At 40.3% G+C, this 12,534-nt stretch overlaps 2 protein-coding genes and 1 long non-coding RNA gene across 4 annotated transcripts; all 3 read left to right on the top strand.

The window, feature by feature from the left end:
- Positions 1-808: 808 nt before the first annotated feature.
- LOC112188780 (transcription factor TCP4) lies at positions 809-3,235 on the top strand. The gene is made up of 2 exons (XM_024327990.2): positions 809-2,917; positions 3,006-3,235. The coding sequence occupies exon 1, from the start codon at positions 1,799-1,801 to the stop codon at positions 2,891-2,893; it is 1,095 nt and encodes a 364-aa protein (XP_024183758.1). The 5' UTR covers positions 809-1,798; the 3' UTR covers positions 2,894-2,917; positions 3,006-3,235.
- Positions 3,236-4,886: 1,651 nt separating this feature from the next.
- LOC112184339 lies at positions 4,887-5,324 on the top strand. The gene has a single exon (XM_024322596.1). The coding sequence runs from the start codon at positions 4,887-4,889 to the stop codon at positions 5,322-5,324; it is 438 nt and encodes a 145-aa protein (XP_024178364.1).
- Positions 5,325-8,141: 2,817 nt separating this feature from the next.
- LOC121051918 lies at positions 8,142-11,320 on the top strand. 2 transcript variants are annotated; one of them, XR_005807456.1, is made up of 4 exons: positions 8,142-8,538; positions 8,610-8,660; positions 9,518-9,584; positions 10,281-11,320. It is a non-coding gene; the product is annotated as an uncharacterized LOC121051918 (long non-coding RNA). The 2 variants fall into 2 exon arrangements; XR_005807455.1 differs by having other exon boundaries at positions 8,142-8,660.
- The last annotated feature ends 1,214 nt before the right edge of the window (positions 11,321-12,534 follow it).

Raw genomic sequence — 12,534 nt, 5'->3', positions numbered from 1 at the left:
AAGTTGTAATAGGAGAAGGTTCTAGATTACCTAGTTATGTTTAGATTCTATTATCTTTTATGTACTCTGTAATTCTCTATTTAAAGGGCTCATATTATCAATAATAAACACACAATTCTCTCATCAATCTCTCTGTAATCCCATTTTTACTACAACAATTAATACAAGGTCGGAATCATTTTTCAAGAAATTGGTGAAGTGTATTGGTGACTAAACAAACAAATGCACTGAGAAGTTTCAGACTGAGATGTGACCAGCGGTGTTGTCCAAAACCATTGCTCAACCAACATACCATCACCACCACCATCGCTTAAACCCCAGAGGCCCAAATGCAGCTACAGTACACCAACAACAGAGAATAGAAGGAGTCGGCTACGCCACCAATTTTAATATTAACTTAAAATTTCTCCTCTCATTCAGAAAAATTACTTGGAGCTCCTTCATACTTCATAGCATGTGACAAGTCCTGGCTCAAACACATTGTGGTGGGAGTACAAAATATGGAAAAGTGTAGTTGGGGGAGGCACGGTTGTCGTTTATTTTTAGTGAAAACATACGTATCTTTGTTGTAAAACCATAAAGAAATGCAGATAGGAAAGGAACTATAAAAGCTGTTAAATATCATTATCAAAGCCTTCAAAAGGAGTGTGCGAAAGAGGAAGCCATTGATAGTCACCTCTCTATCGGCCATGGCCCTAATCATAGCTAAGTACCCTAATACTCTTTAATAACAACCCTGCTTAAAAAGTCACTCCCAAAAGGAAGAGAGAGAGAGGGAGAGGGAGAGGAGAGGAGAGGAGAGGAGAGGAGAGGAGAGAGTTTGGACTAGAGCTCTAGGAGAGTTGGGTTTGAGTTAGACATTGACTTGTTTGAGTTTTGGTTTTGATGACCTGGTTTGGTTATATATGTGGTTTGTGGGGCTGTGATGACCCAAGATTTTTATTAATCTCCTCTGTCTCTGACCAAGCTCTGCTACTCTTTTTGCAGAGGCATCAACAACAAAGCTTTTCCCCCATCTCCAAACCTCACACTACTCATTCACTTATTTCTCCCACAACTTTCCCTCAAAACATTCAAGTTTTCTGTTGCAGAAATTCTTTGACTAATTTCCCTTCGTCTTTGAGATTTCAGAGCAACAACAGTTAAATTTTCCATTTTTCTTTTAGTTTTGTGCCCACATAGAAAAACGCACCCATCCAAGTCTGTATGGTATGGACCAATGAGTTCAAGTTTGTAGAATCAAAACAGGAAACAAATTTCTGGGTCTGTTTTTGCTTCAAGTGAGGGTTGTGGATTTTAGTAGAGTAGAGATCATTGGGGTTAGGAATCTGGAGATTGCAATGGCAGAGTTCTTGGGATTAGAGCAATAGCAGCAGCAGCAGGTGTAGCAGAGTATCAGGGTTGTGACAGTTCTGCAGTTGAAGAGCTACAAGCAACAACAACAAGAGATAGAGTAAAAGCAAAGCCAAAGAAAAAAGCAGAGGAAAGGAAAGCAGCAAATTTCAGTAAAAGCAAAAACCAAAAATACAAAGGAAAAAGAGAGATTAGGAATCTGGAGTTCCAAAAAAATCATCTGCATCCTCCACTCAGACCTATCCACAAGATTGAAGACCCAACTCTGCAACAAGAATCACAGGACCAAAACCTAGATTCATTCAATACCCATTTCCATCAACATCAACAATATCTACAACTTGTCCAAAACCAGCATCAAACACATGTTGAGCTCATAAATTCCTCAAACCAAACCCAAGAACCCAGCAACCAAATTACAGAACATGCAAAACCAAGAGGGAGAATGGGCATGAAGAGCGTCGGAGGAGAGATTGTGCAAGTCCAAGGAGGTCACATTGTTCGATCCACCGGCCGGAAAGACCGCCACAGCAAGGTTGTAACCGCAAAAGGCCCCAGGGACCGCCGCGTGCGGTTGTCAGCCCACACCGCCATCCAATTCTACGATGTTCAAGACCGGCTGGGCTACGACCGGCCCAGTAAAGCCGTGGATTGGCTCATCAAGAAGGCGAAAACCGCCATTGACAAGCTTGCAGAGCTTCCACCATGGCACCCAACTGGTGTTGCTGCTAATGCTACACAAGGAGAAGTTCCAAATGGAGCTGGAACCAGTGATATGGTGATCTCAGCTGAGCAATCTGAGTCATCTGGCTACAATTTCCAGCTCCAGAGACAAATTGGGGACAACACAGATCACAATGAATCAAGCTTCATCCCTCAATCTCTTGATTCTGACACCATAGCTGATACCATGAAGTCTTTCTTCCCTACAAGCTCAGCTGCCTCAACCATCAATTTCCAGAGCTACCCATCTGATATAATCTCAAGAACAACTAATCTGAACCCCAACCAAGACCTTGGCCTCTCTCTCCACTCCTTCCAAGACCATGGCCTGATTCACCACACCCAGCAATCTCACCAGGACACCACTCACCACAACGATCAGATTCAAACCCTCTTCGCAGTGCCGGCCACGGCCGGGTTCGACTCCTCTGCTTATCAGAGGATGGTGGCATGGAGCAGCGACAGCAGCCATGAAAACAGAGGGTTTGTCTTCAACAACATGCCGGCGTTGCCGCATCAGCAAGCACTGATGGGGCAGCAGCAGAGCTCGTCTGCAGCTCCCACTTTTGCTCAGAGGGGTACCCTTCAGTCCAGTTTTACACCATCGATTCGTTCTTGGAGCGATGAAATTCAAATGGCTTCACAGAGAACGCAGCAGCACCCAGTTCATCACTCTTCCATTTTCGGCACAAGGTTTGCCTCTGATGGCCTCCCTGTGTTCTGCACTCCGACGCGTATTCACGGGGACGATGCAGACAACAGCGTCGTTTCGGATCGCCCATCTTCTACTTCCTCTCCCAACTCCAACCACCATTGATTCGACCAAGACCTTCATTTCCCAGTAAGTACTAGGCTTTGTATTGATTACCCAAGTAGTTTCTCACATTCAAAGCAGTAGACTTAATGGCTTTTGGTGTTGGGTTTTATAGATTGTACCAACTGGGAGGGATTGGATTGGAGACAAGAAGAAGAAGAAGAAGAAGATTCAATCGAATGCTGTACCGAGGGAAGAAAAGTAACTGGTTTGGATTTCAAACAAACAAACATTCTTTTCTCTTTTGGTTTTTCCACCTAGTATTTAATTCGATTCCTCTGGTTATTTTTATATTTGATTTGATGCGACTTTATTGTTTATTAGAGTGGGGTTCCGGTGTTGGCTCATCTTTGGTTTCTATATGTTGGTCAAATTCATGACTTCCTACATAGAACCCGGATTTTTGCTAGCTATTATATATGCTTATTTTACTGCCTATTATCCATCATCCAATCATCCATTCTCTGTTTCCTTTGAGTAGGTTGAACTAGGCCGATTTATTTTTGGCAATACATAGTTAAAGAATGCAATGTAGTCAATGCTTTGCTTCAGCCTCACCAATTTTAGAAACTGGAAACAATCTTCCACAACCAGTCCAGTGTAGTTGCATGGTCTCCGACAACCTCTTGATTAGACTTTAGTTTGGTTCATATTTCAACTAGTTTCCTGTACTTTACAAGGTGATTGGCTGGATTTGTGAGGTTTACCTTCTCATGTTCAACTCTTATTACTATTTAGAGTATATAGGCAGAATAGATTTCTAATCCTTACCGTTATTCATACTACTACTGTTATAGGTCAATGGATGCAAAATCTTATTTTTGGTACTCCTAATCTTCTTAAATTTTTATTGTCCAAGTCTAGGAAGGGGTAATATGACCAAGAACTTGGTATGATGCTTACGTTTACATGCAACGAGTTTTTCTGAAAATTAAAGAATATACTGCGAAATGAAGGAAGTTTGCAGGAAGATTAAACTGCATATGCAAAATGAAGCATTTCACACATGGACAGCCTTCACTGAGAGCCACTCAGATTTCAATGGCAATGGTCTTAGGACCGATCAAAATTTGTTCCCAGTGGTAGAATTAGACATGCGTGCGTTGTGTGGATTTAGAGTATCACAAGGTTCTGGACCCAAAGCGCACCTGTTAAGAGACCATGATGATCTTTTTATTTAGTTATTTTTAAGCAAATAAGAAATAGTTGATATTAGCTCTTCGTTAGTCTACTATAACCGCAATAAGTCTCAAGAACACCATAACAATATCATCCGAGGGCATCATTTGCCTATAGTCTTGGTGGGAGACGGAGAGAAACAAAGAAATGTGGACCAAACTAAAGTTATGTGCATATTAGTTAAATAGTCTTAGTTAGCGGCATTAGTTTCGTAAGTAGGAAGTCATGAATTTGACTAACATATGATCAGTTGTTGTATATTCTTGAAGTCCACTAGATTGTATTTAGAAAAATTATCATGGGTAAAAGTGTGTTATGTAAATAAGAATTTGGTGTACAAACCAAAAAGTGATATTGAAAGAGTAATTATATACAGACATTACAATACATAGTACACGCCTCTTCTTTTTGAATTTTTTTTTTCAATATTTTTTTTAACCCTCACCACAAAGAATCAAAGATACCCAAAAAGAAAACAAAAAATAGGAAATCTATGGAATGCCATAGACAAGGACGACAAAGATCATTAGCAAAGACAAAACTTCTTCAACCACCATCACAGTATTGGACAGGTAGATTCGGACATCAAAATGCGTTTGTAGGTTGTAGCGCGCACAATATATGTGTAAAGCATAATTTATGAAATCTTATATAATATTTTCTTAACTGATTCACTTTCATAATTTAGTCAAGCAATTTCAGAAAATGTCTTCATATTATTAGTTTTTATTATCTCAAAGTACAGTATCGTGTGTCAACTTTTTCTCTCTGCTAGGGTTTCTCTCGAGCAAGGAAACTGATCGAGCTCCGATTTGTGATGGTGGTGGAGGAGGTTATCGTGCATCTTGTTAAGGGCGAGGATGCAATCCAGGACCCTTTTTTCTATGTCTGCGGCCGATTGCTTTCTCAGAAACGGGTATTGCTTCCGCCTTTCTCAGTGGCAATTTCCCGCATTTGGGGATTGAAAGACCGTGTTCGAATCTGTGAAGAGGAAGGAGGGATTTTGGTATTCCAATTCAAGGAGCAGGAGACGAAGGACCACGTCCTCAACGGTGGACCTTGGTTCTTTAACAACTCCATGCTTCTCTTGGCGGACTATGATGGAATTCAGGATCTGGCAGAAATTTCGCTGAACTCTATGGAGGTTTGGGTGGCCGTGAAGGGATTGTGCATGGCCATGCGCAATGAGCACGCCTTAACCCTAATCGAGAACTCCTTGGGCCTCTTTGTACAATACGATCAGGCTGCGTTGTAGAGGAAAGATCCGATGCAGAGGATTAGTGTTGTGCAAGACGTACGCCACCGTATATGGGTCACCGTACGTACTCGTTTTCGGCGGAGGTGGTGGTGGAATTGGAGCTGAGATACCAGAAGTGTCATGGAATTTGTCGAGGCTGTGGTTTTTTTTGTCATGGCCTGGGTATCTGCGATGGGGTATTGACGGCATTGATGGCGTTAGGGGTAACTGAGGCTGTGTTGGATGACCTGGTGGCGGTGGAAGTTGTAGGAGATGGGTTGCCCAGCAAGTCTGAGGTGCTGCCGACGGTCGGTTGGGGCTTGGGCTGGAAGGACGGGGCTGTGAGGTAGGCATTTGAGCTCGGGTCCATGGCAGGGCTGATGGGGGCCGTTGTTCCTAGTTTTTCGGCGGGAAACCCTAATTCAAAATTAGGGCTTCATGCTGGGCCGGAGGATAGTGGGCCCGGGTCAGGGCTAGAGTTGGTTGTGGGTCCGGTTGAGGGGTTTGTGGAGCTTAGGCTGGTTGTGACTGAATCTGCTGGGCTGGAGATTGTTAGGCCGGTTGTAGCTGAGGGGTTAGTTGGGCCCATATTTGGGGGGTTAGCCTCTCATGATGATGGGCCTGAGGCAGCTAATTACCCAAGAGTGTTGGGGGTGTGCAAATGGTGCCATGGGGGAGTATGGAGAAGTGGCTAAAGCCTAGCTTGGCTGTGATACCTCTAGAATTTCATCTTAGAGAACTAGTGGAGGTTCCGGTTACTGTTGGGAGGACTCTGAAGAAGAAGGGTCGCCCTAAGGGTCACAGGAACAAGCCTAAGGTTCATGATGGAGAATTGGAAAGCAGGAAGACCAACCTGAGGCCGAGGTTGTTGGATGCTGAAGACCCTGAGGAAGGTATTAACTCCAACCCCAAGGGAAAGAGCAAGTACTTGTTTAGGGTTCAACAAAAACAAGACATTCTGTACTCAAGCCTTTGCAGTAGAGATAATTTCTATACGCTTTTCTAAGACATTTCTAGTTGATATTTGTACCACAATTGCGTGCCTGGTAGATTAGACTAGATGAATACTTTTCCTTAGAGGGCGAGATTATTCTTGCGTAGTTTTAGGTTTGTTGTTCAGCGTGCGTTCCTTTATATCTTAATGACTTTAGTTGTCAGTTGTGACTTAGATAGGTTATCCAGTTTGTTCCAAAACCTTAAGTAAGTTCTGTTAGACTCTGACATGTTTTTATTGCTTGATTATTAATAAAATCAACCCTATTAAAAAAATAATAATAATTTACCTCCTTTAATTAATAAATTCAAGCCCATTAACTCTCATATAATTTTACCGCCTGTTTTTATCATTCTCATGCCCGTAGTCCAATTGGGTTATCTGTGAATAATGATTTTTGGAAGAAAATATGGAAGGTGCTGATACCTAGTTCAGTGAAGATTCATACATGGAGAATATGTCATAATATTTTACCTTCAAGGGAGAGACTAATGTCTAGAAGAGTGCCATTAGAAACACAGGACTGTGTACTTTGTGCGAATGCAATTGAGACTACCATTCATCTATGCAGAGATTGCCCTTTTACAAAGTTGGTATTGCAGAATAATGGGGTGGTGGCTCAAACTTGCTTTAGCCTTGAGGCTTTGGGTAGTGACTTAGTAGGATGGTTGAAGATCTGTGTTCAGAGTTTGTCGCAGACTAATTTGGGGGAGTTGTTTTACTTCTTGTGGGGTGTTTGGAAAGAACGCAACAACAGGGTTTGGGATGAGAAAATTTGGTGCCAGCAATAGTGGAACTTGATTCTCTTCTTGTACAGCAACAGCTATGCAGGAGTGAAGATAGTAACTGGTCACAGCTGGGATGACTATATGAGGATTTGAGTGCTACTTAGAGTACTCATTCGACTTTGAAGGTTATTCATACTAGAAGAAGTGCAAATAGGGCAGCACATTTGATGACTGCTTTTGCTAGTTCTATGACTCATGAATTTTTTTTATTTCTCTTCTCCTCCTTTCCTGCTAGCTGTGATTATAGCTGAGCAATGTCATGTGTAATTTGATCTTTGATTAATATAGTTTGACCTATTTGATTAAAAAAAAAACTCTCATATAATTTTCTTAACTCATCCACTTTCATAATTTACCTCGTTTAATTCATAAATTCAAGCTCGTTAACTCTCCTATAATTTTCTTAACTAATTTACTTTCCGAAAGCAATTTTTGAATATCTCAATAATCAAATTACTCAACAATTAACAAAAGCTTTGGACCTCGCAGTCGTCTGGGGTTTGCTATCGGACAGGTATCTGATCTTATTTGGTCCGAAGTTGTTCATGGATGGTTGCGCTTTGGATGTTTTCGGAATGCTTGGCTTGTTTTTGGCTGCATCTCAACCGGAGGCTTGGGTGTGCTTGTAGACCCCTGTACTTTTTATTGTTTATTTTAATTTGTCGTTTAATGTATGAAATTACGTATTCGTAAGGTACACAAGTAATTGTGCTTAGGTTAAGACTTTGAGGCCATTTAAAGGATTAAGAAATTTAGAGAAAATCCAATGTGGGTCTAGAAAAGTATTTTTAAAGTATCGAGGCTTAGGACAAGTCCTGAAAATTTTCCCATAAGGATTCGGTGAAGTATCGGAGAAATAAGGGTGTTTGAAGAGGTAATTTTCGGAGTGGGCTTAGGGAAAATTAAGAGGAAAATGAAATAGGAGCAGCCCAAACCCATTGGCCCAAAAGGAGGGGCAGATTCGACTTTTCACAATTAAACTTGGGAGAGGTATTTAAGGAACACATCCTCCAAACCCTAGCCTCAACCCTCTCATTTTTCATTTCAGCTCTCTCTCTCTACCTGAGAGCTTCTCTCTCCTCATTCTCGCCGGAAATCGCCGCCGCACAGCCACCGGTCTCCGCCGTTGCCAGAATCCGGATTTCAACCAAAATTTCCAGATTTTCTCCTCTTCCTCCCCTCTTTCCATTTCTCCAACCAAAATCAAGAAATTTGGCCATTCAATCCTCCAAATACCCTAGAACCCGGAGCTAATTTGGGGGTTTTTGTGATTTCTTCTTTCCAAGCTTAAATCAAGGTAATATCCCTCCTAATCTAGCCTCTATTCATCCGATCTACACCTATTTCTTCATAAATCTGAGTTTTTGATTTTGATTTGTGATTTTGTTTGCATGAACCCGATATCTCCTTAAACCATGAAGCTAGGCTACGGGTTTGGGAAGGATTTGTGGTAAGGATCTATCCATGCAACCTTGTTTTCGAGTTTTTTGGTTGAGATGTTGATGTTGGACGGATTTGTAGGTGAAGAAGGCCAAGGAGAAGGAATAGGCCGTGATTTTTGAAGAAGAAAGGGTAAGGAATGGGTTTTGGACAAACCCTAGAATTTTTGGAATTTATTTGGTTGATTTTGATTATGTTGAGCTGTTGTTGTTGTTGGAAAAATTGTGAAAAATAGAGATTTGAGGATGGTTTAATTAGTAGGATTTTATTAGCATAATTTTCAAAGTGTTGGAATTTTGTTGTTGAAGATTTGGTGATTGTTGTTGCGTAGTTTTGGCCAAAAGAAAAAGAAAAGGAAGAAGAAAAGAAATGGATTTGTTTTTGGAAGAAAAGGAAAATAAAGAAAATGGTAAAACTTGGATTAAATGAGGTTTTACTGTGGTAAAGTGGTAAAAAGTGAAGAACGTGAAAGTAAAGGTAAATTCGGTAAAAAGGAGGTAAAAAGTAAAAGTGAAAGTGTTGAGGTGAAAGTCATGGTAAAAGTGAAAAGGTGAAAAAGGAGAAGTAAATGGGTAAAAGTAAAAGTACCACTTTATTTATAATTATTTATTTATTTATTTTTAATAAATAAGAATTATTTACTTATTTATTTTTAATAAATAATAAATAATAGTAAATAAAGGAATACTCGGTCAAAAGTTAGAAATCAAAGTCAAAGGTCAAAAGTCAACTCCGAGAGTTGACCATGGTTGACCGACCTCGTAAAACGTGAGGATCGACCGACTTTAGTCGCTCGGATTGGCGAAAGTTTAGCGGAGCGATAAGGACGTTTTCCTTTTTAAGAAAGAAGTTAGTTTCCCAAATTGGTAAAGGTTGAAAGAAATAATTAATGGCCTCATTGAAATAAAAAGGATTTAGTGTGCGCGATTACTTAAAGTTGATCATAATGTTTACCTGGATAATTACTTACAAACTAAGTAATGGTTCAGGAAAAACGATCGTTAAAGAAGCTTAAGCGGAAAGCATCAGATTGTGGAGTACGCCAGCATTTTTCAGGTAGGGTGAGCTGTCCCTTCCTTGTTAGAGGCTTTTCGATATATGTGGAATGCTCTAGTATAATATTATGTTGCCTGCAACTATGTTTTTGGTTTTTCATTAGTCGATGCCTCGTGATACCTATGTTTTCATAACTGATGATTGTTGATTGCAAAAACCGAGGCTAGACTTGCATATTGAGATACTATACCCTTTGTATGCTTGTGTTTGTGACCTGAAAGTGAATGGGACCTAGACGCGTAGATTCCTAGGGATCCCACGGTGTCGATAACCGTGAACCTTTGGAGGGGGCTGTGCTCCTATGTTTGTCGAGGAAAGGTGAGTACAGACAGTGAACCAGTCATAGGAGACTCAGAGCCAGGAAATGGACACTTTCGCTACTTGTAGCCATAAAGACTATAGAGTAGTTGGCCGGTTCTCGAATGATGACGAACCAGGTCGGTCACAGATTTATTTTAGTTTAGCCGGCGGATAAGTATCTCGGAGCTCCAAGTTGTGTGAAGCATGTTGCATATGATTTCCTGAAACGAAACAACTGTGATTGTTTTTGTTTGCATTTGTTTTACTTGATTTTACAAATGCGCGCAATCTATATTCTAATAGTTTATGTTTTACCTATTAGTTTTCAAACCTAACTACGGTTGGGTCAGCCCCTATTGGGCTAGCGAGGACGAAATGCTCACCCCTACATTTCAGGTTACAACGAGGACATTCCGGACGATTTAGATTAGAAGTGGGTCGTTGGCCGAGTTAGTGTGTTGTTGTTCCTGTTGCTTGAAGTTCTTCCCTTTTGGTATTCCATCGACTTACTCGTTTTTCATTCCATGTTGAACCCTGTGAGGTCCGCCTACTTGGGAGCGCGCCTCACCCCTTTGTTTTATTGTTATTGTTGAACTCCTTTCATTTCGGTTATGATGTAAGCCCTAAGGCGTCACAGTGCACTTGCCCACTTTATTTTTTTTAAGCATTTACAGACTTGTTATTTTGAATGTTGGGTTGTTGATTTAAAGCCCTTTCTAAAATTTAGTATTTCTTGGTCTCCTATTTTCTAAAAATTGCATTTTCAAAAAGGCCTTGTAGTATTAAGTTGGTAGGTATACGGTATGTCTACGACGTATCGAGCTCCTATGGGCTTAATATTACGGCGCTGTGGTATACCCATTCGGGTCACCAAAGTGCTTATCAAAACCAGTGGGATTCCGGACAGCGTGATTCAGGTCAGCGCGAGTTGTGGCAGTATGATTCAGGTGTGAGCTGTGGCGACGTGAGGCATGGTGGTTTGCGGCGGCGTAGATCGGAGCGACAAGGGTTGTGGCTGAGCGGGTCGAATTGTGCTGCTGGGCTTGTGGAGTGCGACATGTCGTATGGAGGGCTGAGCTTGTGGCGTATGACATGTCGTTGAGGGTGATGGGCTGGGGCCAGACCAGCTTGATGGGCTTTGGAGTTTGGGCTATTCCTTTGGATGCTTTGGGCCTGCTATTTTGGGCTAGGGTTTTTCCCTTGGTGTTTACTATGTTTTAGCTTGTCTTTTACAATAAATTCCTTGTATTTAGGATCCTACGCACTGATGTGCACCGAATGTCTCTCTAGCGTCTCTAGAGTAGTATCAAAGGAGGATATCTGCTAATTCTACATATTGAATGTATAATGAGTAGGACTATATGTACGTACCACTAGCTTCTTGTCAGTCTATGTCCTTAAATGACAGCGAAATGGTATGTAACGGCCTATTCTGGCTTGTGATGAATATATTATTTCGCCCCTATGGCATTACTAAAAAAAAAAAATAATAATAATTGGAAAGAAAATTCAATGTCAACTCCGTGAATCATCAATGAATTGTCGAAAACATAATTCACGAAGTCTCGATAATTCAACCATAAATCAAATACTCGAATATCATACTCATAAGATGCATGTCATCATCCTTTCTGAAAGAAAATATTAATAACTCAATATTCGAATAACTCGATAAATAAATAAAAAAAATTGGAAAGGAAATCAATATCATACATTCATACTTCAACAAAAATAAAAAATTATCATCATGCCATCGAAATCATAATTTATGAAATCTCAATTAATTATTTATACTTGATTATAATCACAAAAATCATTACGATAATTTAATACTTGAAAAATAATATTGCATGCAATTTAATTTAAAAGCATATGCCCACTCACAGAATTACGGCTATGACGACCATCTGATGAATTCCTCTTCGAGCTCGATCTACATGTCGTCCTGAACAAACTGATAATCATGAATAACAAATTTCGAGAATCAAAATTAAATTATTGATAACAAAAATGAAACACCTAAACGATAATTCGTCGAAATCTTGAAATCATATCAGAACAAGCTCATATTTCATAGATTACGTTGACTCGATAAATATAACAACCTATCCAAAAATAGAATTGATCCCAACGGTCCGATAATACCATGAATAATACCCCGAAATCTTAAAACTTCATAAATTCTGATAATTTTCAAAGCGTACACCTATAGCATCGAAAATCATATATATATATATATATATATATATATATATATAAGTTCATGAAGCTAAGCTCTCCATAACAGATCAAAATAGTATACCTCATACACCGCCAATCTAACCACCAAATTGGGCTGCAAATTTTGTACCAAAATGCCAATAGCAATAAGCCCAACAACTTCTTTAACTATAACAAAGTCCAATTTTAAGTGTAGAAGCCGAAATCTACCTTAGAAGTTTCGAAATATGAAATCTTCAATTTGTCGATTCTCCTTTCTCCGATTGATTCGCCGCCAATGGCTTGGTGGTCTCGAACCGCAACTGCAAGGGCTTCAAGATGGGGATGGTGGTGTGGCTTGAGGTGGCTTGAAAAGAGAACAGCAATCGAGTTAAGGTACACAGGCTTTCGGTGGCTTAATGGTGGCGACAATCTAAGTACGATGGGAACC

The sequence above is a fragment of the Rosa chinensis genome, chromosome 2, assembly GCF_002994745.2.
Source record: "Rosa chinensis cultivar Old Blush chromosome 2, RchiOBHm-V2, whole genome shotgun sequence".
NCBI lineage: Eukaryota > Viridiplantae > Streptophyta > Magnoliopsida > Rosales > Rosaceae > Rosa > Rosa chinensis.
Note: the sequence above shows the minus strand (reverse complement) of the source record. Positions and strands in the feature narration are given on the sequence as shown.

Excerpts from the sequence above, each read along its gene's own strand:
- LOC112188780 (XM_024327990.2), top strand. The coding sequence starts at position 1,799 with ATGGGCATGAAGAGCGTCGGAGGAGAGATTGTGCAAGTCCAAGGAGGT.
- LOC112184339 (XM_024322596.1), top strand. The coding sequence starts at position 4,887 with ATGGTGGTGGAGGAGGTTATCGTGCATCTTGTTAAGGGCGAGGATGCA.